General features: G+C 41.2%; 4 protein-coding genes and 2 long non-coding RNA genes across 6 annotated transcripts in view; 3 read left to right on the top strand and 3 right to left on the bottom strand.

Annotated features, from left to right (window-relative positions):
• The first annotated feature begins 160 nt into the window (after positions 1–160).
• Positions 161–2,498, top strand: LOC103506160. The gene is made up of 2 exons (XM_008470544.2): positions 161–276; positions 917–2,498. The coding sequence occupies exons 1-2, from the start codon at positions 224–226 to the stop codon at positions 2,496–2,498; spliced, it is 1,635 nt and encodes a 544-aa protein (XP_008468766.1). The 5' UTR covers positions 161–223.
• A 3,050-nt stretch (positions 2,499–5,548) lies between these two features.
• On the bottom strand, positions 5,549–6,870 carry LOC113466139. Its single transcript, XR_003390630.1, has 2 exons — positions 6,469–6,870; positions 5,549–6,208 (listed from the first exon to the last, which is right to left on the bottom strand). It is a non-coding gene; the product is annotated as an uncharacterized LOC113466139 (long non-coding RNA).
• Positions 6,871–8,079: 1,209 nt separating this feature from the next.
• LOC103506161 lies at positions 8,080–25,691 on the bottom strand. The gene is made up of 9 exons (XM_008470545.1): positions 25,661–25,691; positions 25,064–25,276; positions 22,926–23,077; positions 22,775–22,842; positions 10,303–10,562; positions 9,597–9,822; positions 9,085–9,323; positions 8,552–8,760; positions 8,080–8,124 (listed from the first exon to the last, which is right to left on the bottom strand). The coding sequence occupies exons 1-9, from the start codon at positions 25,689–25,691 to the stop codon at positions 8,080–8,082; spliced, it is 1,443 nt and encodes a 480-aa protein (XP_008468767.1).
• On the top strand, positions 12,345–13,541 carry LOC113466140. Its single transcript, XR_003390631.1, has 2 exons — positions 12,345–12,610; positions 13,446–13,541. It is a non-coding gene; the product is annotated as an uncharacterized LOC113466140 (long non-coding RNA).
• LOC103506147 (polyadenylate-binding protein 4-like) lies at positions 13,577–21,318 on the top strand. The gene is made up of 3 exons (XM_017442745.2): positions 13,577–13,655; positions 19,970–20,003; positions 20,198–21,318. Exons 1-3 carry the CDS (start codon positions 13,596–13,598, stop codon positions 21,136–21,138), a joined length of 1,035 nt encoding a protein of 344 aa, XP_017298234.1. The 5' UTR covers positions 13,577–13,595; the 3' UTR covers positions 21,139–21,318.
• Positions 25,692–25,865: 174 nt separating the features above from the next.
• Positions 25,866–26,181, bottom strand: part of LOC103506163 — a 6,417-nt gene continuing 6,101 nt past the window's right edge. The window contains exon 8 of the mRNA XM_026821284.1: positions 25,866–25,877. Coding sequence (XP_026677085.1) covers positions 25,866–25,877 — 12 coding nt within the window. The remainder of the gene's footprint in view (positions 25,878–26,181) is intronic.

Below are 26,181 nucleotides of genomic sequence, written 5' to 3' on the forward strand. Positions count from 1 at the left end.
GACGATAAGACCTTAGCAGTTACAGTTCCCTCTGTCAAACCTCTTAAAAAAACAATGGCCTAACAAATTGAAAAAAAAACTACCTCAAATTAAATAAACTTTGGAGGAAACGGGATAGCATGTGAAGTACAAATTTGACTCTTCGGTGTTTACAGAAGCGGTCAAAGGAACTCTGAAGTCATACATCACATGTCGGGAATGTGGACAAAACTATCGCACTGTCATGGGACTCAAGATGCACATCCGACATATTCACTACCTAGAAACTCAGAGGAAGTAAGTACCTACATTGTAAGCGCTAGGTCGCGGGTTCGATTCCCGTCGGGGTCGAAGTTTTTTCGGCTCTGTGCTTGGAGTACGGGGAGTTTGAAGAATAGAATTCTGCCTTGTAAGCGCTAGGTCCCGGGTTCGATTACCGGGTGGGGACGAAGTTTTTTCGGCTCTGTGCTTGGAGTTGGGAGTGCACTCAGTCTCATGGGACAGGGGCGTTAGTACCAGTGTAAAAAGATTGATGATACGAGTAGATGGGAATTATTAATAGTAGATAGCGCTAGGTCCCGGGTTCGATTGCCGGGTGGGGACGAAGTTTTTTCGGCTCTGTGCTTGGAGTTCGGAGTGCACTCAGTCTCATGGGACAGGGGCGTTAGTACCAGTGTAAAAAGATTGATGATACGAGTAGATGGGAATTATAAATAGTAGATAGTAAAGGATGCACTTAGTAATGCTGTGATACCCACTAAAGTTGTGAAGAAGCTCTCAGCTGTACCACCTTGAATTCATGCTTAAATTGCAATGGTTATTTATTTATTTTACATCAAGTAGGTATATATTATGATATTGCAAGGGTAAATACACGAAAGTATGGGTTTAATGGAAAATTCTGCCATTTCTGAGCCCAAATCATTTCCTGTTTCAGATATTTCTGTCTGTACTGCGACACCCAACTCTCGCTGCCAAACAAGGACGCCCACTTCTCCTCGGTACACCCGGGTCTCGAACCCAAGATCACCGGCTACGACCCGTACAAGAAAATCCAGCTCACGGACAAATTCTGGATCAAAGAGTACGGCCTTTGCAAGTTTGGCTACATCGATGAGCTGTCGGAAGAACAAGCCCGCCAGCTACGGTCAGAGGTGGAAAGAAGCGAGAGGAAGCCGCGAAACCGGAAGAGGTATCTATCGTCCGATGAGGAGGTGGATAGTGATGAGCCCGGGACAGCGCCTCGTACGCGGGAAAGCGAGAGAGAAATCGGCGAGTCGCATCTCGTGACGCGGTTCGCCGTCGGGATGCACTCCGGCGGGGGAAAAGTCAGCCCGGCCAGTGGGGAAAAAGTCACCGCGCGCGGAGCGTCGCTGCCGCCGGTGAAAATTTCCCCGAAGCAGCACTCTCCCCAGGCAGGCCCGGGCGGGAGCGTTTCTTCCCCGTTCAACTTCGCCCAGTACGGGAACAACGTGTACGATATTGACGGCGAGTTATTCTACTTCAAGCGCTACGTGGCGAATGCGAAGAAAGTCGAACTGGTGAATAGCCAGGGCAATAGGCAGTGTCTGATCGAGGAGAATGTGTTCAAACAGATCGCCATGAATGTGGCGCACGCTTCAGGTGAGACGAGACCGGAGGACCCTGTGCTACCTGAGAGAACGGTAGTTAGTACGAGTAGTTTGAGTAATAGTAACATTGTTAGTCCAGGAAAAAGTAATATAAGTGATATGTATAGTAGTACCACTGTGGTTTGTGCAGGAAATACTAATATTGGTGATAATATGTATGGTACCACGGTCACTGCAGGAAAGAGTACCATTGGTGATATGTATAGTAATACATTGGTTAGTATAGGAAACATGAGTAATATGTATGGTAGTCTTAGTAATGTTAGTCCAGGAGATAGTAGTTCTGGAATTACTCGAAGTCAGGATAGATCTTTCGAATGGACTATGAGTGACACAGATACGCCCTCTGGTGGCGGTGTTGATAACTCGGTTCAGCTGGTAGGAATGTCCCCCATCAAGACAATCGTAAGAACGCGGCCTTCAATATTATCCAAAACCCCTTCAAAAGCATCGTATGCGCCTTCAGTATTATCTAACCCTTCAATATCAAATATGCACTCGACGGCACCTTCAATACTCTCTACTGCGCCTTCAATTCTATCAAATGCGCCTTCAATACTGTTTAGTGCCCCTTCAAAACTATCGACTCCTAATCCGTCTATAGTTTCCGTATCGGAGCGGCTACAGAGTATCTCTTCAGAAAACAAGGGCTTGGGCCGTCTCCTCATACCATCCCTAGAAGTGGGCCACCTTACTGTCCCATCCTTGCGTACGAAACACGCGACCCCGTACATCACGATGGTAGGCCGACAAAGTACTACCCCGACAAAGAGTCAGAATGAAAATATTGAAGTGGTGAATGTTATGAATGTCATGATGGATAGCGAAGACAGGGCCGACAAAGTACTACCCCGACAAAGAGTCAGAGTGAAAATATTGAAGTGGTGAATGTTATGAATGTCATGATGGATAGCGAAGACACCTCGTAAGTACAGTAGAACCTCGATTATGTCAACTAATTGTGACCAGGGGTAGTTGAAATGATCACGTTCTATGATCTTTTCCTGTGATAAGATAGGATATCCTTTGAATTTGAAAGATAGAAAAAAACCGTGGATTTTGGAGTTGAAATAATCGAGGTTCTACTGTAAAATGATTTTATGTATGTGTATTTGGAAGAGCAGATGTATCTAGACCTGGTTTAGTACAAGAGCCATTATTTTTACTGAAATTAGTCCGTGCAGTGCCCTAGCCAGCCTAGTTTGAAGGGTAGTGCGTCTGCCTTGTAAGCGCTAGATCGTGGGTTTAATTCCGCCCGGGGCGGACTTTATCCTAAACAGATCAGAATTATTATTATTATTTTATTTTTTTCATGTTCCTTTCTTGGAACGGCTGGCTTTTTTCCCTACCTTGTCCTCCTCTCTTCGATTTCAGAACGACAATACTTCCGTTCTTACACTGTACTGAGCTCTTGTGCTGAATCAGGCCTTATTTATTTTGCTCCAAGGTCGAGACCTAACAAGGCGGATTAATACGTTAATCGAGGATTAAGCTATGCCTTATACCTAGCTCGATCCAGGAACCGACTTGTCAGGACTCAGCCTGCATTTTGTTCGTTTAAACCATGTTCTTTGTGTAGAATCAAATTATTTGGCGCGTTGTATGATAGCTTATCGCGAAAAGTCCGCCGTACATTGGGAGGTCGCGCGACTTTTAGAGGTGCAGTCGCCTTGAAAATTTGAAAATGATAGACAGTTTCTGTTCATAGGTTTGGGTTTTTCAGGTTTCGAAAAGAAAATATGTGTTAAATAAAACCTATGAATGGAGACTATCATTTTCAGGATTTTTTTTTACCATGTTCTTTGTGTAGAATCAAATTATTTGGCGCGTTGTATGATAGCTTATCGCGAAAAGTCCGCCGTATATTGGAAGGTCGCGCGACTTTTAGAGGTGCAGTCGCCTTGAAAATGATAGACAGTCTCTGTTCATAGGTTTGGGTTTTTCAGGTTTCGAAAAGAAAATATGTGTTAAATAAAACCTATGAATGGAGACTATTATTTTCAGGATTTTTTTTTTTTTTTTTTTTTTTTTTTTTTTTTTTGTTGGGATGGAATTTTTTTCCGCGCCCCTTTTTTTTTATTTTCAGGATTTTTTTTTTTTTTTTTAGTTTTGATTTTGTATGTAGTGATGGAGTATTGTACGGCGCGCCTATTCTTGTACCACTTTTGTACCTAGCTCCTGAACCATAGTTCTTATTATTACTTTTTTTTTATTGTGATTGTACTATTTGGGTATAACAAAAGAGCTCCTCTTTTGTGCCCCTTCTTTCCTCTTAATCTCTTCGAAATCTTATTAAGTCTTATGATTCATATTGTGGATTGTAATTTTTAGCCGATTTTTTTAAATGTCAAAATTTGTACCTAGCTCCTGAACCATAGTTCTTATTATTACTTTTTTTTTATTGTGATTGTACTCTTTGGGTATAACAAAACAGCTCCTCTTTTGTGCCCCTTATTTCCTCTTAATCTCTTCGAAATCTTATTAAGTCTTATGATTCATATTGTGGATTGTAATTTTTAGCCGATTTTTTTAAATGTCAAAATGAAGCTCCTTTTATGTCCCTCCCTCTCTCTTTCTTTTCTTCCCCATCAGTTATCTGTCTATCTCCTTTTCCCCCTCCTCAATTATCTGTCCCTCCCCTAATTATGTATCTCTCCCTCCTTCTTTCCCCCCTCCCTTCCTCTCTCTCTCCCTCCTCAATGGAGCAGTTGCAGTTGGGTAAAAATTATGAATAACAGGTCGATTCCTATGTAAAAAGTTGTGAAAAATCCAATTCTCGAAACTCCGAAAAAGTAACTTTAAAAGGTCGAAAATTCAATTTCATTTGCCGATCTAATGAAAAAGTTCGAAGACTAGTGACGTCAGACTTCAAGAAATGATGCGCAGCTTATCTGTCTATCTCCTTTTCCCCCTCCTCAATTATCTGTCCCTCCCCTAATTATGTCTCTCTCCCTTCCTCTCTCTCTCCCTCCTCAATGGAGCAGTTGCAGTTGGGTAAAAATTATGAATGAAAGGTCGATTCCTACCTAAAAAGTTGTGAAAAGGTAGGAAATTCAATTTTCATTTGCCGATCTAATGAAAAAGTTCGAAGACTAGTGACGTCAGACTTCAAGAAATGATGCGCAGAAACGTAAGCGCACAAACACATTAATGTGCTACCTGCGAGGGAGCTTTTCTCGGGACAGTTGATGTGACGTCATCGCCTACAGGAGCGTATGCCGTGACGCCAGATTTCAAGATTTTGAATGGATTTATCTCGGGCTTTTGCTCGGGACATTTGATGTGACGTCATCGCCTACAGGAGCGTATGCCGTGACGCCAAATTTCAAGATTTACCGGTATTTTTTGAATGGATTTATCTCGAGCTTTAGAAGTCGTAGAAGAAAAAGAAAAATTCCCTAGTTCCTCATTTTTTTTCTGCTCTCTGACTTTGAAAACTCACCCGAGTCAGCGCAACTGCTCTATTATCTGTCTCTCCGTTTCTCCCTCCCCAAATTTATTGTCTGTCTATCTCCTTTTCCCCCTCATCAATTATCTGTCCCTCCCCTAATTATGTCTCTCTCCCTCCTTCTTTCCCCCCTCCTTTCCTCTCTCTCCCTCCTCAATGGAGCAGTTGCAGTTGGGTAAAAATTATGAATAAAAGGTCGATTCCTACGTAAAAAATTGTGAAAAATCCAATTCTCAAAACTCCGAAAAAGTAACTTTAATTAAAAGGTCGAAAATTCAATTTCATTTGCCGATCTAATGAAAAAGTTCGAAGACTAGTGACGTCAGACTTCAAGAAATGATGCGCAGAAACGTAAGCGCACAAACACATTAATGTGTTACCTGCGAGGGAGCTTTGCTCGGGACAGTTGATGTGACGTCATCGCCTACAGGAGCGTATGCCGTGACGCCAGATTTCAAGATTTTGAATGGATTTATCTCGGGCTTTAGAAGTCGTAGATGAAAAAGAAAAATTCCCTAGTTCCTCATTTTTTTCTGCTCTCTGACTTTGAAAACTCACCCGAGTCAGCGCAACTGCTCTATTATCTGTCTCTCCGTTTCTTCCTCCCCAAATTTGGCCTCATCCATACCCACCCTTTCTCTCCCACTTTTATCTTTCTAGTGTTCTATGGTACTGGCTGGCGCCCTCTCGTGATCAGCCGCTTAATCACGTACATTGCCGCCAGATAATCGGCGCCCCCTACTGACGACAAATAGAACTCCTATGAATCCAGCCAATTCCCGTTTCCGCAATCCTGAATCCGTCTTTTCTTTTTCCACTCCTTTTTACTTTCCTTATCCTACAGGAAGGAAAGTAATGTAATCGGGTCAAATTTTTTCCTTCCGTTGAAAGGTCGGAGCACACAAAACTGAGTTGATATGTTTAAGTTTCTAAAGTTACCAAAAAGTGAAGGTATAACCTAGGTGTATTTTATTATGCAAAACAAAACTGGATCAAACATGGCTGAACCAATGAGATTGTGAGATTTCGCTGTGTTTACGTCCTTGGACCATCGACCCTCACACCAGCGTGTCCACAATGGAGCCTGAAACCTTCTTCCTATTTAGATACGCTTGAATTTTTTGAAATTAGAATGTCATCAAAAATGTACCTATAGAAAACCATCGCAGAAAGAATACTGGGCTCAATTTTAAAGTTACCAAAAAGTGAAGGTATGACCTAGGTGTATTTTATTATGCAAAACAAAACTGGATCAAACATGGCCGAACCAATGAGATTGTGAGATTTCGCTGTGTTTACGTCCTTGGACCATTGACCCTCGCACCAGCGTGTCCACAACGGAGCCTGAAACCTCCTTCCTATTTAGATACGCTTGATTTTTTTGAAATTAGAATGTCATCAAAAATGTACCTATAGAAAACCATCGCGGAAAGAATACTAGGCTCAATTTCTTCACTTACTGCGAGGATCGGAGCTATGGGTCAAGACTCCGTTGAGGACGCTTCTATTCATTAGCATGGTTTATTTATTTTCTCGAGGGGCCGGTACTAAACTATGATCGATGGTTGGTTCTCCGTTGTGGACGCCCACTTACGTATAACTCTGCTTTGTTTTCACAAGAATACACGTTTAGTGTGTTTCGACCTTGATTAATGCGTTGATTCTTACTTTCTATTACTAAAGTAATGAAGTATTTATGTTGAGAAACTCCGTTATGTCCAGAGGTCTACAGTCTACACTCCAACATGAGCCTGAAGATTTCGGGTTTAAATAAAAAAAAAAAAAAACAAATAATTTAATTATTATTTTTTTTCTCTTCTTCTCCGTTTGTATAAAGGCTAGTAGGAAGTGCGAACTTGTGAAATTTATTTTCAGATCCATGATGAGCGTGTGTTTACGTGAAATTACTAGTGTATTAGCTGTGTCCACACATGGTCGACGACCGTCGATCGATGTCGACTGAAACCGTCCACATTGACTAGACAACATAGATTCCCCTCTTCGACTGTGTGGACACAGCTTAATCTGCTCCGGTTTTTAGAGACAGGAACTGAAATAATTCGGAACCAAGTCAGGAGAACGGAAATCGCCTCGGCTTCCGAAAGCAAAATGTTGTGCCCGACACTCGCACTCTGGCCGTCTGACAGACCTCACGTACTCTGTATAGCATGAGATCTAGGTCTCTCAGATGGTCTGAAAGATCCAGGTCTCGAGCGTTTTCCGACAGACTGACAGGCGGTCTGAACGTGAATAGCCGGCATAATACAACTAATAACATAACGAACTCCTACTTTTTTTTTTTTTTTTTTTTTTTTTTAAAGGCGTTCAAACGCAATTTTATTAAAACAAATATATTGCAATTACATGAACAATATTGGATTAAGGAAAAGTAAAGGAAAATATTGGAAAATGATTAAAACTTTCATTGGATTACTAAAAAGTAAAGGAAAAATATTGGAAAATGTTTAGACTTTCATTGGATTAACGAAAAGAAGAGGAAAAAATATTGGAAATGTCAGATTTCTATCCAGGATACATTTCTCTTCCAGTGAATAACCGCTCGACATTTCCGGGAGGCGATGTTTCTTGATATGAGGATGAGTTTTCTGTAAAGAAAAACGTTCGTTACAACACCTTCGCAGTTATAAAGTGATCCTTTTAAAAAAGTAATGTTGTGTAAAAAAATATTGAATGTTTTCGAACTTTCGGTTGAAAAAAAAAAAAGTTCGATAGAGGGAACTGTAAATGCTGAGGTCTTATTGTTCCCAAGAGAGAAGGAAGACAGGATAGGAGAAAGCCAGCCGTTCCGGGAACGAGCATTGTCCCATCAGGATAAAATCCGCCCCGGGCGGGAATCAAACAAGGCAGACAAGCTACCCTCCAAGCTCACTAGGCTGGCAGAAAGAAAATACCTTGAAGTAATGCGAAAGCTGTGATGAGCATTTTTCAAGACATTATTTAGTCATTTATTCAAACAAGAATTTTATTATAGCAGTAAACCTCGGGCGTTAATGAAGTTGATTAAGCAACATAACTTGGGAGCCGATGTTTCTTGATGTGAGTTTTCTGTAAAGAAAAACGTTCGTTACAACACCTTAGCAGTTATAAAGTGACCCTTTTAAAAAAGTAATGTTGTAAAAAATATTGAATGTTTTCTAACTTTCGGTTGAAAAAAAAAGTTCGATAGAGGGAACTGTAACTGCTGAGGTCTTGTTGTTCCCAAGAGAGAAGGAAGACAGGATAGGAGAAAGCCAGCCGTTCCGAGAACGAACATTGTCCCATCAGGATAAAATCCGCCCCGGGCAGGAATCGAACCCGGCAGACAAGCTACCCTCCAAGCTCACTAGGCTGGCAGAAAGAAAATACCTTGAAGTGATGCGAAAGCTGTGATGAGCATTTTTTAAGACATTATTTAGTCATTTATTCAAACAAGAATTTTATTATAGCAGTAAACCTCGGGCGTTAATGAAGTTGATTAAGCAACATAACTTACTGTAACACAGCACTGAATAACATAGTAATAGTGTAGTACAGGCACTCGCATAGCCAGGGCCAGTATGAAGTTACATGTGGTACCGGGTCTATCAGTAATGAGTAGGGTGTTCTCTAGTTTCTCATGGGGCACCAGGTTGAGAGAGGGGAACACGGTGCCTCCGCCTTTGGTCAGCTGATGCTCGAGACGACGTCGACGAAACGGGAACTCTGAATAAAATGGAGACAAATAAAAATAAATCCTTTTTTTTTTCTAGAATAATTATGGTCTCTAGAGGCCTCTAGAATAGAAGAGGAGAAACAGCCCAGGCCAGGAATCTAATTCAACGCTGTTTGCTAAAGTAGTGGATAATAATGATTTAGCCAATCTGATCGCCAACGTCCAGTAAGAGACATGACACACAAAGATGTTCGGATAAAATTATTTTTGGGATAAAGTTCGCCCCGGGCTAGAATAGAACCCGCAACCAAAAACTCGTTATTGTTGTTGCTGTAGCGACATTGCATCTCCTTTCACAAAACTCATTTACTTACTTGACGTTAGCGCTTCATATTGCTGGTCGCTCAGATTCCCGTCGCTCCCATAGTCCAGGCCCTGATTGGAATGGGACACTACGAACACATAGCCAGAGAACAGGTCCAGGCCTGACGCAGGGATGGGGCCACACAGGCGGTCTACGGCCCGATTCGACACGATTTCCGCGAAAGTTTCGCAGTCGGACTCCGGCTGAACGAAGTCCATGTCGAAACCTTCCATGTTGATACTGTGTAGTCTGTGAGGAGGAGAAACAATAATAATGGTTATTGTTTTCTATAATATAATCTCATAAAGTAATCATTTTGTTCCTTTTTCACTCAACGGTGCTTAACTTCAGCGAAATATAAGCAATAACTTACTCATGTTCAGAATCACTAGAAGGACAATACTCCGTCACATCAATGTCGACGTGGGAGGATTTTCTATAATATAATCTCATAAAGTAATCATTTTGTTCCTTTTTCACTCAACGGTGCTCAACTTCAGCGAAATATAAGCAATAACTTACTCATGTTCAGAATCACTAGAAGGACAATACTCCGTCACATCAATGTCGACATGGGAGGTCGGCCGAAACTTGTTCTCCCTCTCTCCAGGGGTGGATTTAGAACACGACGGCTGGGGGGAATCAGAGAGGAAGGACTTGCCACTCGACTTGCGTGGACCCAACGTTCCGCCCGCCCCTGGTTTCGAACCTTTGGTACTCGGAGGCTTGGATTTGATTTTCTTTTGACCTGGAAATAAATAAAACAAATTCTAATGTTTATCCAGAATCAGACCTCACTTCTTCCTATCTCAATAATTGGGGCTCAAACCCCGTATTTAGGCTATAAAAACCTTCTTGATATCATACTAGAATAATGTCAAAACATCTTCAGAAGAAGTAGGTCACGAATTTTGATCAAAAATTTCAAGGAAAACTCGAATTTTACTAGGAAAAGTGTATATGAGCGCAGCGCTCACCCGCGAGTACTCGTGCAACTTTCAGACCCGCGAGTACTCGCGGGCTAATCGAACCCGCTGCCTAGCGCTTACAAGGCAGACGCGCTACCAACCAAGCTAACTAGGCTGGCTCCTCTCACCTTTACTCGTATCCGCATCGAAAATCCTTAACTTTCAGACCCGCGAGTACTCGCGGGCTAATCGAACCCGCGGCCTAGCGCTTACAAGGCAGACGCGCTACCAACCAAGCTAACTAGGCTGGCTCCTCTCACCTTTACTCGTATCCGCATCGAAAATCCTCTGACGACACTTGGCACCCCGGTTTCCAGTGTTGTCAACTTTCTCCTCCAGCACCTTCTTCTTTCGCGCACTGGCAACACCGCCCGCTGACTCTGACCTGTTCTCAGGAAGGGAAAGGGATTTGTCGGCTTTTCTAGGGCGCTTGGAGGCACTACTGCTGATTGAACTACTACTGAGACCTGAGCTGGAGTGATTCCCGCGAGAACTCGATGAACATTGGGATAGCGAGCCACTGTGGAAAACATCAAGAGATTACTATCACTTCCTCCTCCGTGGCCGAGTGGGTATCACACTAGGCTTGCACGCAGGAGGCCCGGGTTCGATTCCCGTCGGGGCCGAAGTTTTTTCGGCTCTGTGCTTGGAGTTCGGGGTGTAGTCAGCCTCGTGAGGACAATTGAGTAGCTACTTTAATCGAGTAGGGACCAGTGGTGGCATTACCAGTGTAAAAAGATTATTGAAATATGGAAATTGATTGCAAAGGAGGCACTTAGTAATGTTGTTGTGATAACCACAAAAGTTGTGAAAAAGCTCTGCTTTACCACAAAGAATTTGAGGTTTGATTGATTTTTGTTATCGTCTCGAAATCGAACAGAGAAGGGAGACAGAATAGAAGAATGTCAGTCATTCCGAGAACGAACCTTCCCTGAGAGCCTGTATAGTTAGCTTGGTTGGTAGCACGTCTGCCTTGTAAGAGCTAGTTCGTGGGTTTGATTCCCGCCGGGGGCGGATTTTATCCTGAACGGATAAAGTTCGTTTTCGGAACGCCTGGCTTTCTCCTATCCTTTCTCTCTTAAAAATCCTTGGCACTTACAGTTCCCCCTATCAAACCTAAAAAAAAAACTCATTTACTTTTTAAAGAAGTTGATAGAGGGAATTGTAACTACTGAGGTCGTCCTGAAGACAGGATAGGAGAATATCAGTAATTCCGAGAACGAACCTTATAAAATAAAGTCTAACCATTTTTCTGTGAGTAGGCCCCCATATCACAGCTGAGCCGGCTGAGCGCGAGCGCGCGAAATTTTCAAAATTTGAACAGCTGATTCGTGGCGGTAAAAAAATTGTAAACAAAACAAATCACACAAGAGATAGAGGAGGAGAACTATCGATAGTCGGCGCCATCGATAGTTATCGATAGTTTTCAAAAAAACTATCGATAACTATCGTCCTATCCTTCTCTCTTAAAAATCCTTGGCACTTACAGTTCCCCCTATCAAACCTAAAAAAAAAAACTCATTTACTTTTTAAAGAAGTTGATAGAGGGAATTGTAACTACTGAGGTCGTCCTGAAGACAGGATAGGAGAATATCGTCAACTGGTGAAGTTTGGGCGACTCGAGAACGCTCGTGTATTTGTTCTGAATCACTCGGACATGTTCGGGAAACATACGAAGACACTCGAAGTTGACCGTGGCCAGCGAGCTCTCCTCGGTCCATTCCACGGTGCAGACGCGCTGTGACTCGTCAAACGCTGAAACAAAAAGATATTATGTAAATAAAATTTGATTATTTTTCAACTTATTGTCTCATTACAAATTTCCATCAGTATGTAGTTTCTTCAAAGTAAATTGAATGGCTAAGAGGCAGAGCGGACGAAGTCCAAAAAAAGAGTTTTGAGATAAACGGAGTCAAAGTTTAGGACTAGTTAAGGTTTAAATAGAGTTAGACGTTTTCTTTTTGCTCTCATTTCAATACAACACTAAAGTGAAGTTCGCAACCAATACAAAAAGTAGATCTTTTCACACTCTTTCCAACGATATAGATAACTCAGAAAGTCAATTTTTGGACTTAGTCCGCTCTGCCTTTTACCCATTCAATTGATACCAAGAGCAAGGAAAACCTATACCCTTGACGAATGAAGTGTGCCTGAAGGCATGTGATGTGTTCCAATCCACAATAACGTGATGTTATCAAATTAAGGGTGTGTTTATGAACAGGGCTGAGATGAGCTCGGACGACGTGAGATAGCTGTCCCGGCGGCAATTTTTAAAATTCATTTTATATGGCGGTAAAAAAATTGTAAACAAAACAAATCACACAAGAGACCGGAAAGCGGAAAGGAAAGATCAACTGCGTACTGACAAAGCTAGGACTACTGCGTAGAAAACTGACTACTGCGTAGAAAACTCCTACGAGAACCGAGAACTCTCTTGTGATTTTTGGTTTATGTGAATAGTGAAGAAATTTGAAGATTTTGATTATTGGTTTATGTTTATGGTGAAGAAATTTGAAGATTTATAAGTATTTACCTACATTCTCTTGAATTCATCAATTTAAAAGGAAGGTAAGAAACAACAGTTTAAAAAAGGTCCAGCAATGGTAGGGAGGAAGGTAGGTACCTATCTAAATAGACCTTGTAAATGCAATGTTCTTTTGGGTACAAACATTGGTTGAAGAACAATGGAACAGGATGGGTTTCACCAACCTTTTAAGCTCCTAAGAGCCTATTAGCTTAAAAGCTCTCCCTGTTAAACCTTTACAAGTTTACAAAATCAAATGGAACTTGACAGGCTGTTAGCTTGCTGAAAAAGTATTGATGAGAGCAACCCATAGACTCAGGGCCGGATTACTTATAAGGCAGAATGGCAGACTGCCACGGGCCCCGTGCTTTTGGGGGCCCCATGCTTTGAGGACTTACACTAGATATTATGGGTTTTTTCTAAAAAAAAAGAATGTTGCATATTTTGCGTGAAAGATGTGCTCACAAACATTAAAACTTCAATGTGTAAAGAACTGAAACGGCAAAATAAATTTTAATAGCAAAACTCGTAGTCCGTAGGTAATGATTGATACAAATGAATTAGGTAGGTATACCTAGAAGTGTTTCCTAGTAGGGAGGGGGGTAGGTCCTGGGGCCCCGCGCCTTTGAAACTGCCCCGGGCCCCACGGAGGGCTAATCCAGCCCTGCATAGACTTTTCATGAAAGGTGTTAATGGTTACTTGGATAGCACATACCCTTCTAAAGTGACTCTCAAATATACCATGTAAGTGTGATTTTGAACACACACAGACTTGCAAGGCCAATGAAATTGAAGTTCAACTTAACAAGAGTAATAGCAATGATGATATGTGATAGGTAGGTACCTACTAAATTATTGTTTACACCCTCCATCCACTAGGTATAAAATGGCTCCAAGGAAGAACCAACCAAAGAAGGGACTGACATTGGTGGAAAAAGAAATGGCATCAAATGGGAAAGAATTACAAACCGAGGAGAAAGAATTGGCATCAGAGCCATTGGCTTCATGGCGACATTGGTGGAAAAAGAAATGGCATCAAATGGGAAAGAATTACAAACCGAGGAGAAAGAATTGGCATCAGAGCCATTGGCTTCATGGGTCCTCACAGGGCTGAGTGCACCCCGAACTCCAAGCACAGAGCCGAAAAAACATCGGCCCCGCCGGGAATCGAACCCGGGCCTCCTGCATGCAAGCCTAGTGTGATACCCACTCGGCCACGGAGGCTGCTGATAATTATTTATTATTCTTACCTGGATCATACACGTTGGCTGCCATGACATTGGGTGGAGTCTGAAAAAAACACGAAACAGAATAAGTTGATTGTTACATTACATATTTACCAAACAAAGTGAGTAAAAGGGAGTCAACGAGTTGAACACTAATTATTTTGTCTTTATGGCTTTTTCCCCAGGCATTCAACAAATATTTTAAAGTTAGTTGAATTTTCTATCAAATAAAGGAATTTTTAATTGTGTTAAGAGGTTGACAGTCAAACACCTGCTCAAATACTGCAACAAGTACCAGAATATAAGATCCCCTAACGACCTTTACGCCTGTCTATCTAACGATGAAAATTCTATTCTTGAGTTCCTCAAAAAGTCCAAACTAAAACTGTAAGTAGGTCCCTTAAAGTGTATATAACATTATAATTCTGTTAGCACACTATAATAAATATTAATAAAAATTGTGTTAAGCATATTTAAATGCTTGTCACAAATATCGATCCCCGATTATTACACCTAGATAAACTTTATGACTTGACTTGGACTCGAACCACCAACCTCAAGATCCAAAGCCCAACGCGTTAACAACTGCACCACTTTTGGTATTTTTAGTCAAATATATTATGTACGAAACCTTATTTTGACTGCTAGGGTAAAGGGATTTTTCAGTTCTATCTAGGCAGGATAAACAAGATGTTGGCTATTCTATGTCAACAGACTTACATTTTCTTCCAGACGTCCTCCTTGCAGATGATCAGGACCCGATATCAATTCCTTCTTCTCCTTCTTTCCTGCTTTGCTACTCTCCACACCGCGTTCTCCTCCGTCTACTGATCTTCTTCCTTTATTTCCTCCTCCTCCTTTCTGTCCCTCTGCTTTTCTCTCCCCTTTACTCTGTTGGTCCTCTTCATTTTGGTCCATCTTTTTCTTTTTGCTGTCCGTCAGTTCGAGCTTTCTCTTATTTTTCGCTACTTTCTTCTTCTCCGGAACACTCTCGTCGATTTCTTTAACCTTTATCTTTTCTGAAACCGGTTCCTCGATTTCTTCCGGGGGCACAACTTCTGGCGCCGGTTTTTTCCTCGGTCGTCCCTTCTTTTTCGGCGTGAGCGTTGAGCTTTTGACGGGCGTGGGTTTCGCTTCCTCTTTGATTTGCTCGAGGGTGGTGAACTTCTTGGTAAAGCTACTGCGCCGGGTGGCTTGTAGAATGGGAATGGGTGGTACGGGGGGTGGGTCGGTGGCAGTGGGGTGGCGGGGTGGGGATTTGAACTTTTTCGTGTCGTCCGAAGGCGAGATGGTTTGGTTGGCTGAAAAAAGGGGGTGAAACAAGGTTAGGTATAAAAAAAAGATGAGTGTTTCACCGCTGTTTTTATTTTGTAGCAATGAAACCACTGCTACATTAGACGCATGTGGTCTGTGTCGTAGCATGCCCATCCCGTAGTATGCCTCTCATCAGATGGGCGAGAAGAGACACAATAATTCCCATTTAGGTGCTGGGTCAACACGAGAACACCAGAATATTTTTTTCGATATTATTTATTTATTAGCTTCCAAAAGGTTTGATATAGGGTCTGGCTTTTGCTTCCTCCTAAAGAGGAGGTTTGGTACAGGGAACTGAGGGTCTGACTGGGAGACCTTGAACGGTCTAGCTGGGGTTCCTTTAACAGGGAGAAGACCAGTGTCTCATCTTCACAAACACTTGAGGAAATATTCTCCGGCCCTGACGATACTAGATCAGGCGTGGATACAGTAGGGGGAGGAGGCTTACCTGTATTAACCTCTATGGACTCAGGGGGTGTAGAGGAGGGGGCAGGGGCGGTCTCATCTTCACAAACACTTGAGGAAATATTCTCCGGCCCTGACGATACTAGATCAGGCGTGGATACAGTAGGGGGCGGAGGCTTACCTGTATTAACCTCTATGGACTCAGGGGGTGTAGAGGAGGGGGCAGGGGCGGTCTCATCTTCACAAACACTTGAGGAAATATTCTCCGGCCCTGACGATACTAGATCAGGCGTGGATACAGTAGGGGGTGGAGGCACAGGTTGTTTGAACTTGTAGTTACAGTTGATGCATTGCACGGGGGGCCCGTCTTTCTGTACGAGCTCTGAAGAGAGAGAAGAAAGAAAGAAAGGAATAGAACAATTGCGCTTACTTTGGTGAAGTTTCAAAGTCAAAGAACAGGAAAAATGAGAACCAACGGAATTTTTCTTTTTCTTCTACGACTTCTAGATCCCGAGATAAATCGATTTAAAAAATACCGGTAAATCTTGAACTCTGACGTTACGGCTTACGCTCCCGTACACGATGACATCACATCAAATGTCCCGAGCAAAGCTCCCTCACAGGCAACACATTGATGTGTTTGTGCGCATGCGTTTCTGCGCATTTCTTTCTGTTCCTCCGCCAGCGTGCTTGCATACTGGCGCTACCTAGCGGAATTTCGAGGCAACTGCCTGAACTCTGACGTCACACATCTTTGAACTCTTTCATTACAACAGAAAATGAACATTGAATTTTCGAACTTTTACAGTTATTTTTTGGAGTGTTGACCTCAGATTTGGATTTTTCACGACTTTTTACGTAGGAACCGACAGTTTATTAATATTGTTTACCCAATTGCAACTGCTCAATTGTTCAATTTCACACTTACTGTGTTGGTTTCGGAACGCCAGGGTGGCCGCTGAGGAGGCTAAGGTAGAACTGGAACTGGATGATACGCAGGACATGCGCTGCTCATGTGTTTGTCCTTTCAATGGGAACGGACCCACACTGTATACAGACCCAGACGACAGGGAGTCCCGGCCTCCTGATGAAAACGCTGAAATAAAATGGAAAGGAAAGGTTAATTGTGTTAAGCAATAAGCATAAATGTCGTTCCCTGCTTAATGTACTACGCTAAATTTCTACAATCATCTGAGCTACTAATTAAATTCGATAGCAAACTTACCGATTTTGTTGACAAGAGGTGAAAAGTTTGGGCTCTCATTACAAAGTGCCAGTTCTGATATGTGCAGGGAAAGCACTTGATTTGTTGTTTCAGATCGTACTTCCTTGATGGTGACATATAAATCTTCATTCTCTCTCGTTCCTAAATCCTGGCACACTGTACTCCTGAGATAAAAAGTTTAAAAAAATGGGTCTTAATAAAATAGATAATTATTATACAAACAAAATGTATACACAAATGGTAAAATGGGGGAAAATTTTGTATAAAAACGTGGGAATTCAGTAATAGTAACAATAAAAAAATCACAAAAAGAAGGCTCGGGTCTAGGCAGCCTTTTGTAATACTTATTTTAATGGAAAATACTTCATTAAGGTCTGTGGACAAAAGAATGGTATCCTGTTTATCCTGCCAGAATGAGACTGAAAAGCCCCTTTACTCCCGCAGTCTAAACAAGGTCTTATGTTTATATGCTTGTCCAAAAAAGACCATTTTAGGCGTATTTTCCTTTCGAGAAATTGACCAGTTTTCCAATAGAAACTGAATGGAGCAGTGGTCAGTTTCTCGAAAGGAAAATACGCCTAATTTAAAGGTAGAAACACACTACCCACAGAAACACTCAATTTGACCACAATAATAGTAGTAGCCTAGCTGGAGTAAAGGGACTTTTCAGTCCTATGCGAGCAGTATAAATAAGCACTATTATTATTACCCCTTACGCCACGTGAGCTAAGGTAAGTGAGTGACGTGAGGGTAGTGTGTTTCTACCGTAGATCTATTTTCTTTTAAAACCCTTTTCTTCGATAGACAGGCCTCCTCTGAAATTTTTGACCTCATAAGATTCCAATAGAAACTGAATGGGGCAGTGGTCAATTTTTACTTTCTATTACCCTTACTTATAGGGAACCTATACAAGGTAATGAGAAAGTATTGCAATCGGTCCAAATTATTTGAGCTTGCATTCGAACCTGGACCTCCGGGCCAGGCGATTCAATAGGTTTCTGAGACGGTCATTCCGCGGTTCAATAGGTTTCCGAGACGTTCATTCCGCGGTTCAATAGGTTTCTGAGACGTTCATTCCGCGGTTCAATAGGTTTCTGAGACGTTCATTCCGCGGTTCAATAGGTTTCTGAGACGTTCATCCCGCGGTTCAATAGGTTTCTGAAACGTTCATTCCAGGATGTATCCCGGCGGGGTATTTCTTCCTGTAGGCCGGGTGGGCGTTGAAGTCTCTCGCCTGGGCATGAATCAAACTCTGTATGATCCAGGTGGGAAGAATACGGTCGTAGCTCTGGGCTAAAACCTCGTCCGGGGTGTCTTCAGGGTCATCAATGAGAATGGCTACCTGCATGCTGGAACACACCGTGGTCAGAGTGTCCCCTGAAACAAATTAAAGATGGATTTTTTACTTTCTATTACTACAGTATAGCGGAGCTATACTAGTAATGAAAGTATTGCAATCGGTCCAAATTTTCAAAATCGGGAAATGGTTGGAAATATCCGTTTTGGGATCCCCTGATGTCAAAAAAGTGATTTTTAGCCCATGGTCTGTACGTAACGTACGTACGTACGTAACGTACGTACGGCCTCCACTTTTTAAGAACTTTAACATGACAGACAGTAGGTCTTTCATGCCAAAGGGTATTCTAGTCTATTTCTTACCACTTTTTTGTTTCCCCAATTCTCATTCTGGGCGGTAGCGCGGATCTGGTGTGAATTATACGAGTTTGTACTCATATTGTGCAGTTCTGTGTGATTCAGGCCATTACTTGACATCACTAAGGACAGGAAAAACAATAATAGTAAAAAAAGTTCCGGCAACAACTTTTGCTGATATTTGTCCTAAGGGGATTCGGACAGTCCATTCCTAAAGGGGATTTATTTGAAAAACCCGTAGAAAATAAACGGACGGAAATTTCAGATGAAACTTGGGAATTTTCGCTTCAAATGCCAAAGAAGAAGACAAGTGTGATGGAGCATTTATTGTTGACATACCAGGTCAGGTTCTAGCTGACAATGTTTACACAAGGCGCCAATCAATCTCTCCACATGGGGTTTGAACAATACTGTCAGACTGTCGTCGTTTTTCACGTACAAGATTTCCGATAGTCGATACCAAAGTCGAAACGTTATCGATGCCACCTAGAAAACGTAGACAAGGGAATGATTAATGGAAGCAGTTTGATAGAGGGAACTGTTTAGAAGTTTTACTGTTCCGAAATCGAAGGAGGAGGACAGGATAGAAGAAAGCCATCTGTTCTAAAACGAAAACTATCTATTTGGGATAATGTTCATCCAGGACGGGAATCGAACCCGCGACCTAGCGCTTACAAGGAAGACCCACTAAGCCTCCCAGATTGGCTGGCTAAAATTTATTTTTTCACTTTTAACAATTGCTATTAATCAAGACTAGATGTTTTTCGTGAACTATTACTTGCCTCATAATCGTGATGCCCAACACAGATCAGCACTAGATCCAGGGCTTTGACTTTTTTCACTTTTAACAATTGCTATTAATCAAGACTAGTGTTGGGAATAATCGATTATGATAATCGATTAATCGATTATAATTGATAATCGTAATCGTAATCGATTATTATTATTTTTTTTTTTTTTATAGGCGTTCAAACGCAATTTTATTAAAACAAATATATTGCAATTACATGAACAAAGGTAAGATAATAAGAATTATGTACATAAACGTATGATAATATGGATGTAAAAAGTAAAAATGTGAAATTGGGTATGTAGATGTTTTGCCCCATAATACTTACAATCAAAGTTGGGTTTCCACCGCTTGACGGAGGCGCCGGCAAACTTGAGTACCTTCTCCCAGAAGATGACCGTCTGTGTCTTGGCGGACATGGCTATCACTATGAGGTACTCGCCCAGAATGTTGGCCGAGGTCAGGTTTCGATCCAGGAGACATTTCTCTTCCAGGGAATAACCACTGGACATTTCCGGGAGCCGATGTTTCTTGATGTGCGTTTTCTGTAAATAAAAGCTTTGTTATGAGACGAAACATATTGGAAAATGTTTAAACTCTCATTGGATTAATGAAAATTAAAGGAAAAATATTGGAAAATGTTTAAACTTTCATTGGATTAATGAAAAGTAAAGGAAAAATATTGGAAAATGTTTAAACTCTCATTGGATTAATGAAAAGTAAAGGAAAAATATTGGAAAATGTTTAAACTTTCATTGGATTAATGAAAAGTAAAGGAAAAATATTGGAGGCTTCATGGGATGAAGGCATTTCTGATGATGAAGGTAGGTGAAAGATGTAGAGGTGACAAGGAAAACCACACAAGTCCATATTTTTTCAGGGTCAAACTTAAGGGAAAAATAATCAGGGTCAAACAGGTAACAAAAACTTTTCATGGTTTATTGAACTTGCTATCTAACTATCCCTATGAACCCAACCTACAATTTATACAAATATGATTTCTATTTCTTGTCAACAGGTGCACGGAGTAACAAGGAGAACAACAAAGTATACAAAGAAAACGAACTCCATGTGAACAATCTTGAGCCCTCGGTTGATAACCAGGCTCTCATCAATGAGTTCAAAAAGTTTGGAACTCTACGGGATGTGAGAGTTGCACGGAACAAGAACGACGAGAGTAGAGGGTTTGCTATAATTGTATTCAATACCCCTGCTGAAGCTAAGAAAGCTAGGGTTGAGATGAATGGTCATTTAATTGGAAGTAAGCCTGTTATCATCACTTTTGTTGAGCTTAAACCTGGTCAAAGATCTAAACCTGTTGGCCCTGAAGAAAAACAATACAAGAAAGATAAGGTGTTTGTAAAGAATTTAGTTGAGACAGTTGACGAGGAAGAATTGAAATCACATTTCATCAAATTTGGTAACATCATTGAGGTGAAAATTGTACGTGATGAAAATGGAAAGAGTAAGGGCTTTGGCTTTATCCAGTTCTTTTCGTACAAAGCTGCCGAGAAAGCTATTATTGAAATGAATGGACGTATGATACAACACAATTCTACATTTGTTTCCCTTGCTGAGATTGTACCCGGGAAGAAGGTATTTCCAAAGGTGAAACCCCCACTACTACAGCCAGCAAGGAAGAATAAGATTTTCGTTGCCAATCTGCCTAGTAATATAAACAATAGTGAATTTGAAGAACTCTTTGCTAGATTTGGTACCATAACATCTAGCAGCCTGGTAAGTGATAAGCACATTGGATTTATAGAATTTATCATGCCAAAACATGCCACACATGCGGTGAGCACAATGAATGGGCATGTTTTCAAGTCCAAGCCATTGAAAGTGACTCTATCGGGAACAAAACCTGGTGTGAGTATTACTAATCCTACTAAAGCCCCTAAAAAACCAGCTTATATTGACGAAGTGAAAAATGTCATTGGTATCAAAGTGCAGTACTAAGCTGAAGAAAAGTGACATATGAGCTTCCTACATTCCAAAGGGGAATAAAAAATATCAGCTAATTCCAATTTGTATTTCTTAAATCCCCCTTTACAGTGATTTACTTTATGTTTACTCCATAATCAGACTCCTAATTTTTATGTGAAATCTATCTCAAAGGTACCTTGATGTAAAGGTGATTGTTATTTTTTTTATTATTATTAATATTAATATTATTGTTGTTTTTTTAACAAACTTTTTTATTAAAAAATTGTTTTTTCCTACTTTCGTATTTTTTTACATTATTTCAAACAAAAATATACTTACAATAACATATGTCTGTTACTTTATTATTTTAAAAAATAATTAAAAATGTTTTTTTTTCCCCCTCTAGAATCTAGAATATTTTAGGGGCCCCAAAACTGTAACAACGGAGGTGTTCTCTTCCCGAAATCTAAGAGACAAAGGAGATCAGATAGGGTAGGAAAAATCCAGCCATTCCGTGAACGAATCTTATCTGTTTAAAATTTTGCCCCTGGTGCTAATCAAACCCGCGACCTAACCGAACGCTTACAAGGCAGGCGCGTTTCCTGCCTCGGTGGCGTAGTGGTCAAGACGCTCGCCTGGTAATCAGGAGGGCGTGGGTTCGATCCCAGCCGAGGTATGGAATTTTAAGAAAGAAAGAAAGGAATAGAACAATTGCGCTTACTTTGGTGAAGTTTCAAAGTCAAAGAACAGGAAAAATGAGAACCAAGGGAATTTTTCTTTTTCTTTTACGACTTCTAGATCCCGAGATAAATCGATTTAAAAAATACCGGTAAATCTTGAACTCTGACGTTACGGCTTACGCTCCCGTACACGATGACATCACATCAAATGTCCCGAGCAAAGCTCCCTCACAGGCAACACATTGATGTGTTTGTGCGCATGCGTTTCTGCGCATTTCTTTCTGTTCCTCCGCCAGCGTGCTTGCATACTGGCGCTACCTAGCGGAATTTCGAGGCAACTGCCTGAACTCTGACGTCACACATCTTTGAACTCTTTCATTACAACAGAAAATGAACATTGGATAGAGCTCTAAGGGTTAGGTGGTAGAGAACGCCTAAGGCGTTAACCTCGCCTAGTGGTTACCTTCCACTCAAGAGTCTATTATTATTATTATTATTATTTCCTTTAGCCCGGTGGTAACTATAGTGTAATAAAAAGTTTAAAAATAAAGCAAGGGTCTGGCGGGGGGACTTTAAATAGGGAGTAGTTAGCCCGGTGGTAACTATAGTGTAATAAAAAGTTTAAAAATAAAGCAAGGGTCTGGCGGGGGGACTTTAAATAGGGAGTAGAAGACCAGCCTGAAATTTCCCTTGCTAAAGACATAGCAAAGGTTGAGAGTGAAGGTCAACCACTCGTAAAATTCTTGTAGCCGAAACCAAATGTCCAAGAAGCAATTACCCCAGGGCTGATTGAGACTTATTGTTTCATTACAAATTTTCATCAGTACTTAAATGGTTACTTGATTGAGAGGCTGACGAAAGAGATTGCCCCAGACAATAATTTCGCCCTTTGTTCTATTTGTGAATATTGAACTATAACCAACAAATAAAGAGTCTAAAAATAAGTTAATAAAGAAGTGTAATAAAAAGGTAAAAAAGTACTAACTTACTCAGAATGGCCGTCGTGTCGTCGGGCGGGGGTCCGCTTGCGTTGCAGAATGTTGTCCAGAGTCAACTGGTAGTACTAACTTACTCAGAATGGCCGTCGTGTCGTCGGGCGGGGGTCCGCTTGCGTTGCAGAATGTTGTCCAGAGTCAACTGGTGAAGTTTGGGCGACTCGAGAACGCTCGTGTATTTGTTCTGAATCACTCGGACATGTTCGGGAAACATACGAAGACACTCGAAGTTGACCGTGGCCAGCGAGCTCTCCTCGGTCCATTCCACGGTGCAGACGCGCTGTGACTCGTCAAACGCTGAAACAAAAAGATATTATGTAAATAAAATTTGATTATTTTTCAACTTATTGTCTCATTACAAATTTCCATCAGTATGTAGTTTCTTCAAAGTAAATTGAATGGCTAAGAGGCAGAGCGGACGAAGTCCAAAAAAAGAGTTTTGAGATAAACGGAGTCAAAGTTTAGGACTAGTTAAGGTTTAAATAGAGTTAGACGTTTTCTTTTTGCTCTCATTTCAATACAACACTAAAGTGAAGTTCGCAACCAATACAAAAAGTAGATCTTTTCACACTCTTTCCAACGATATAGATAACTCAGAAAGTCAATTTTTGGACTTAGTCCGCTCTGCCTTTTACCCATTCAATTGATACCAAGAGCAAGGAAAACCTATACCCTTGACGAATGAAGTGTGCCTGAAGGCATGTGATGTGTTCCAATCCACAATAACGTGATGTTATCAAATTAAGGGTGTGTTTATGAACAGGGCTGAGATGAGCTCGGACGACGTGAGATAGCTGTCCCGGCGGCAATTTTTAAAATTCATTTTATATTTATTTTTGTTTGCTTTGTAATTTGCTTGTTTTTAATAGCTAATATAAATGAAAAGTATAATATAAACGTGCAAACTAAAGATAAAAAGTAAAAAATGAATTCAGATTGTACAAGTTGCGGAAAAAAAAACAAAAATTCGAATTTCCCGCCAACTTTACACACAAAAAGGCCGACGATGGCCTATCTCAGCCCTGTACATAAACACAGCCTGAAGCTTGCCAATGTCAACCAGTCAATGTCATACAGACTGCTATCCACAAAAGCAAATGAAGTACACATTCCTTTAGTGTGGAAGAGTAACGCCAAAGAATGCGTAATATTTACTACCTATACCTATACCTATATATTTGTAATATTTTATTATTTTATAAGATGTTTATTACCTTCTTGTCATACATATACATATATCTATATCAATTATTGTTACAAATAAATAAAACATAAAAAACATATAAAACAAATCATTAGATACCTAGATCCGGTGGGGTAGGTAATAGGTATCTTTTTTTGTCGAGCGTTATTGCTAAGTATTTTAAAATCATTTTACTAACAGATAAAACCTATGGTCATCTATTCCATTTTTTCGCTAACACATTCACTCTGGCTGTATGGTCGAGGCTTAGTGCCAAACCAATGCCAAAAAAAAAGTACATAAATGCTGATTATCTTTAACCAAGATCAAAAAATTCCCGGAGGGACGGGCCCCGCTTGTTGGACTTAGTCCGCTCTGCTTTTTACCCATTCAATAGATACCAAGGGCAAGGAAACCCTAGACCCTTGACGAATGAAGTGTGCCTGAAGGCATGTGATGTGTTCCAATCCACAATAATATGATGTTATCAAATTAAATCATGAATGATTTCCCCCCTTTTTTTGGCGAGGGGTTGATAGAGGGAACTGAAACTGCTAAGGTTTTATCATCCCAAAAGAAGGAGGGGAGGATAATAGAAAGCCGGCCGTTCCGAGAGAATGATCCCCCCCCCTTTTTTTGGCGGGGGGTTGATAGAGGGAACTGAAACTGCTAAGGTTTTATCATCCCAAAAGAAGGAGGGGAGGATAATAGAAAGCCGGCCGTTCCGAGAGCGAACGTTATCTGATTAGGAGATCTCTGCCGTCTTTTCAAGATAAAGAAAACGAGCCAATTAAACAAGGGTTCTAGCCATGTTTAATTGGGCCATCCTGAACTGCAGTGAACCATAGCATCGAGAGGATTTGTTCTTCTTCCTCTTCCTCTTCTTCTTCGTCTTCTTCCTCTTCGTCTTCTTCCTCTTCCTCTTCTTCCTCTTCTTCCTCCTCTTCCTCTTCTTCCTCTTTAAAAGTAGAGAGAACCTTTTTTTCAAACCAGCCTAGCTAGCTAGGCTGATTACCTATTCTCATCCCTTTGTATAGTCTCATAGCCAGACACTAGTCTACTCGCTGTTTAACGTCCCCTAGCCAGCCAGATATCTTTACCTTTTAGTTTCCCAGGTTTCAACTCATCATCCTCCTCAGTCATCACATGTACAGGCGTATCCTCGTATAACACAGACATGGGTACGGTTTGCTGTTTGATGATCTTCTTCACGAAGCCGTCCAAATATCGCACCCTCAGAAACGACTGCAGGTCCTCTTCAATGACTGCCGGATAGTAGATCTTGTCCGTCCAAATAGCCAGCACGGTTTTGCCTGAAATAGAGGGAGAAATCAATCAAAATCAAATCTCAAATTCTTTGTGGTAAAGCAGAGCTTTTTCACAACTTTTGTGGATATCACAACATTATTAAGTGCCTCCTCTTGCAAATTAATTTCCATATTTCAATAATCTTTTTACACTGGTAGTGCCGCCACTGGTCGCTACTCGATTTTAAGCTAGCTACTCAATTCGTCCTCCAGGGCTGAGTGCACCCCGAACTCCACGAGCACAGAGCCGAGAAAAACATCGGCCCCCGCCGGGGAATCGCCCAACTAAAAAAGGAGAGCCACACGGGAGGGCCCCTCCTGCATCGCAAGGCCTAGTGTGATACCCACTCGGCCACGGAGGCCTGCTGATAATTATTTATTACTTCTTACCTGGATCATACACGTTGCGCTTCCATGACATTGGGTGGAGTCTGAAAAAAAAAAAAAACCCTCTGAAAAAAAACACGAACACGAATAAGTTGATTGTTTTACATTACAATACTTTACCAAACAAAGTCGACAACCGAGTTGAGACACTAATTATTTTGTCTTTAATGGCTTTTTTCTCGCCCAGGCATCACAAATATTCTTAAAATTAGTTGAATTTCTATCAAAGTAAAGGAATTGTTTAATTGCGTGTTAAGAGGTTGACAGTCGAGACACCCTGCTCAAATACGCAACAAGTACCAGAATACTACACCATCCCCCTAACGACCTTTGATCGCCTGTCTATCTAACGCATGAACAATCTATGCTAGGGAAAAGGGATTCTTTCAGTTCTATCTACGGCAGGATACAACAAGATCAGTTGTCTATTTTTTGGCAACCAGACTGCTTACATTTTCTTCCAGACTCCTTTGCAGCATGATCAGGACCCGATATCAATTCCTTCTTCTCCTTCTTTCCTGCTT

Source organism: Diaphorina citri, unplaced genomic scaffold (assembly GCF_000475195.1).
Source record: "Diaphorina citri unplaced genomic scaffold, Diaci psyllid genome assembly version 1.1 scaffold219, whole genome shotgun sequence".
Lineage (NCBI taxonomy): Eukaryota > Metazoa > Arthropoda > Insecta > Hemiptera > Psyllidae > Diaphorina > Diaphorina citri.

Coding starts and splice junctions, on each gene's coding strand:
- LOC103506160 (XM_008470544.2), top strand. CDS start 224: ATGGGACTCAAGATGCACATCCGACATATTCACTACCTAGAAACTCAG. Junction 277..916: donor TACCTAGAAACTCAGAGGAA/GTAAGTACCTAC, acceptor TTCCTGTTTCAG/ATATTTCTGTCTGTACTGCG.
- LOC103506147 (XM_017442745.2), top strand. CDS start 13,596: ATGGCATCAAATGGGAAAGAATTACAAACCGAGGAGAAAGAATTGGCA. Junction 13,656..19,969: donor AATTGGCATCAGAGCCATTG/GCTTCATGGGTC, acceptor AAAATATTGGAG/GCTTCATGGGATGAAGGCAT. Junction 20,004..20,197: donor AGGCATTTCTGATGATGAAG/GTAGGTGAAAGA, acceptor TCTTGTCAACAG/GTGCACGGAGTAACAAGGAG.
- LOC103506161 (XM_008470545.1), bottom strand. CDS start 25,691: ATGTCATGGAAGCGCAACGTGTATGATCCAG. Junction 9,823..10,302: donor CGATGCGGATACGAGTAAAG/GTGAGAGGAGCC, acceptor ATTTATTTCCAG/GTCAAAAGAAAATCAAATCC. Junction 9,324..9,596: donor TCTAGTGATTCTGAACATGA/GTAAGTTATTGC, acceptor TCCTCCTCACAG/ACTACACAGTATCAACATGG.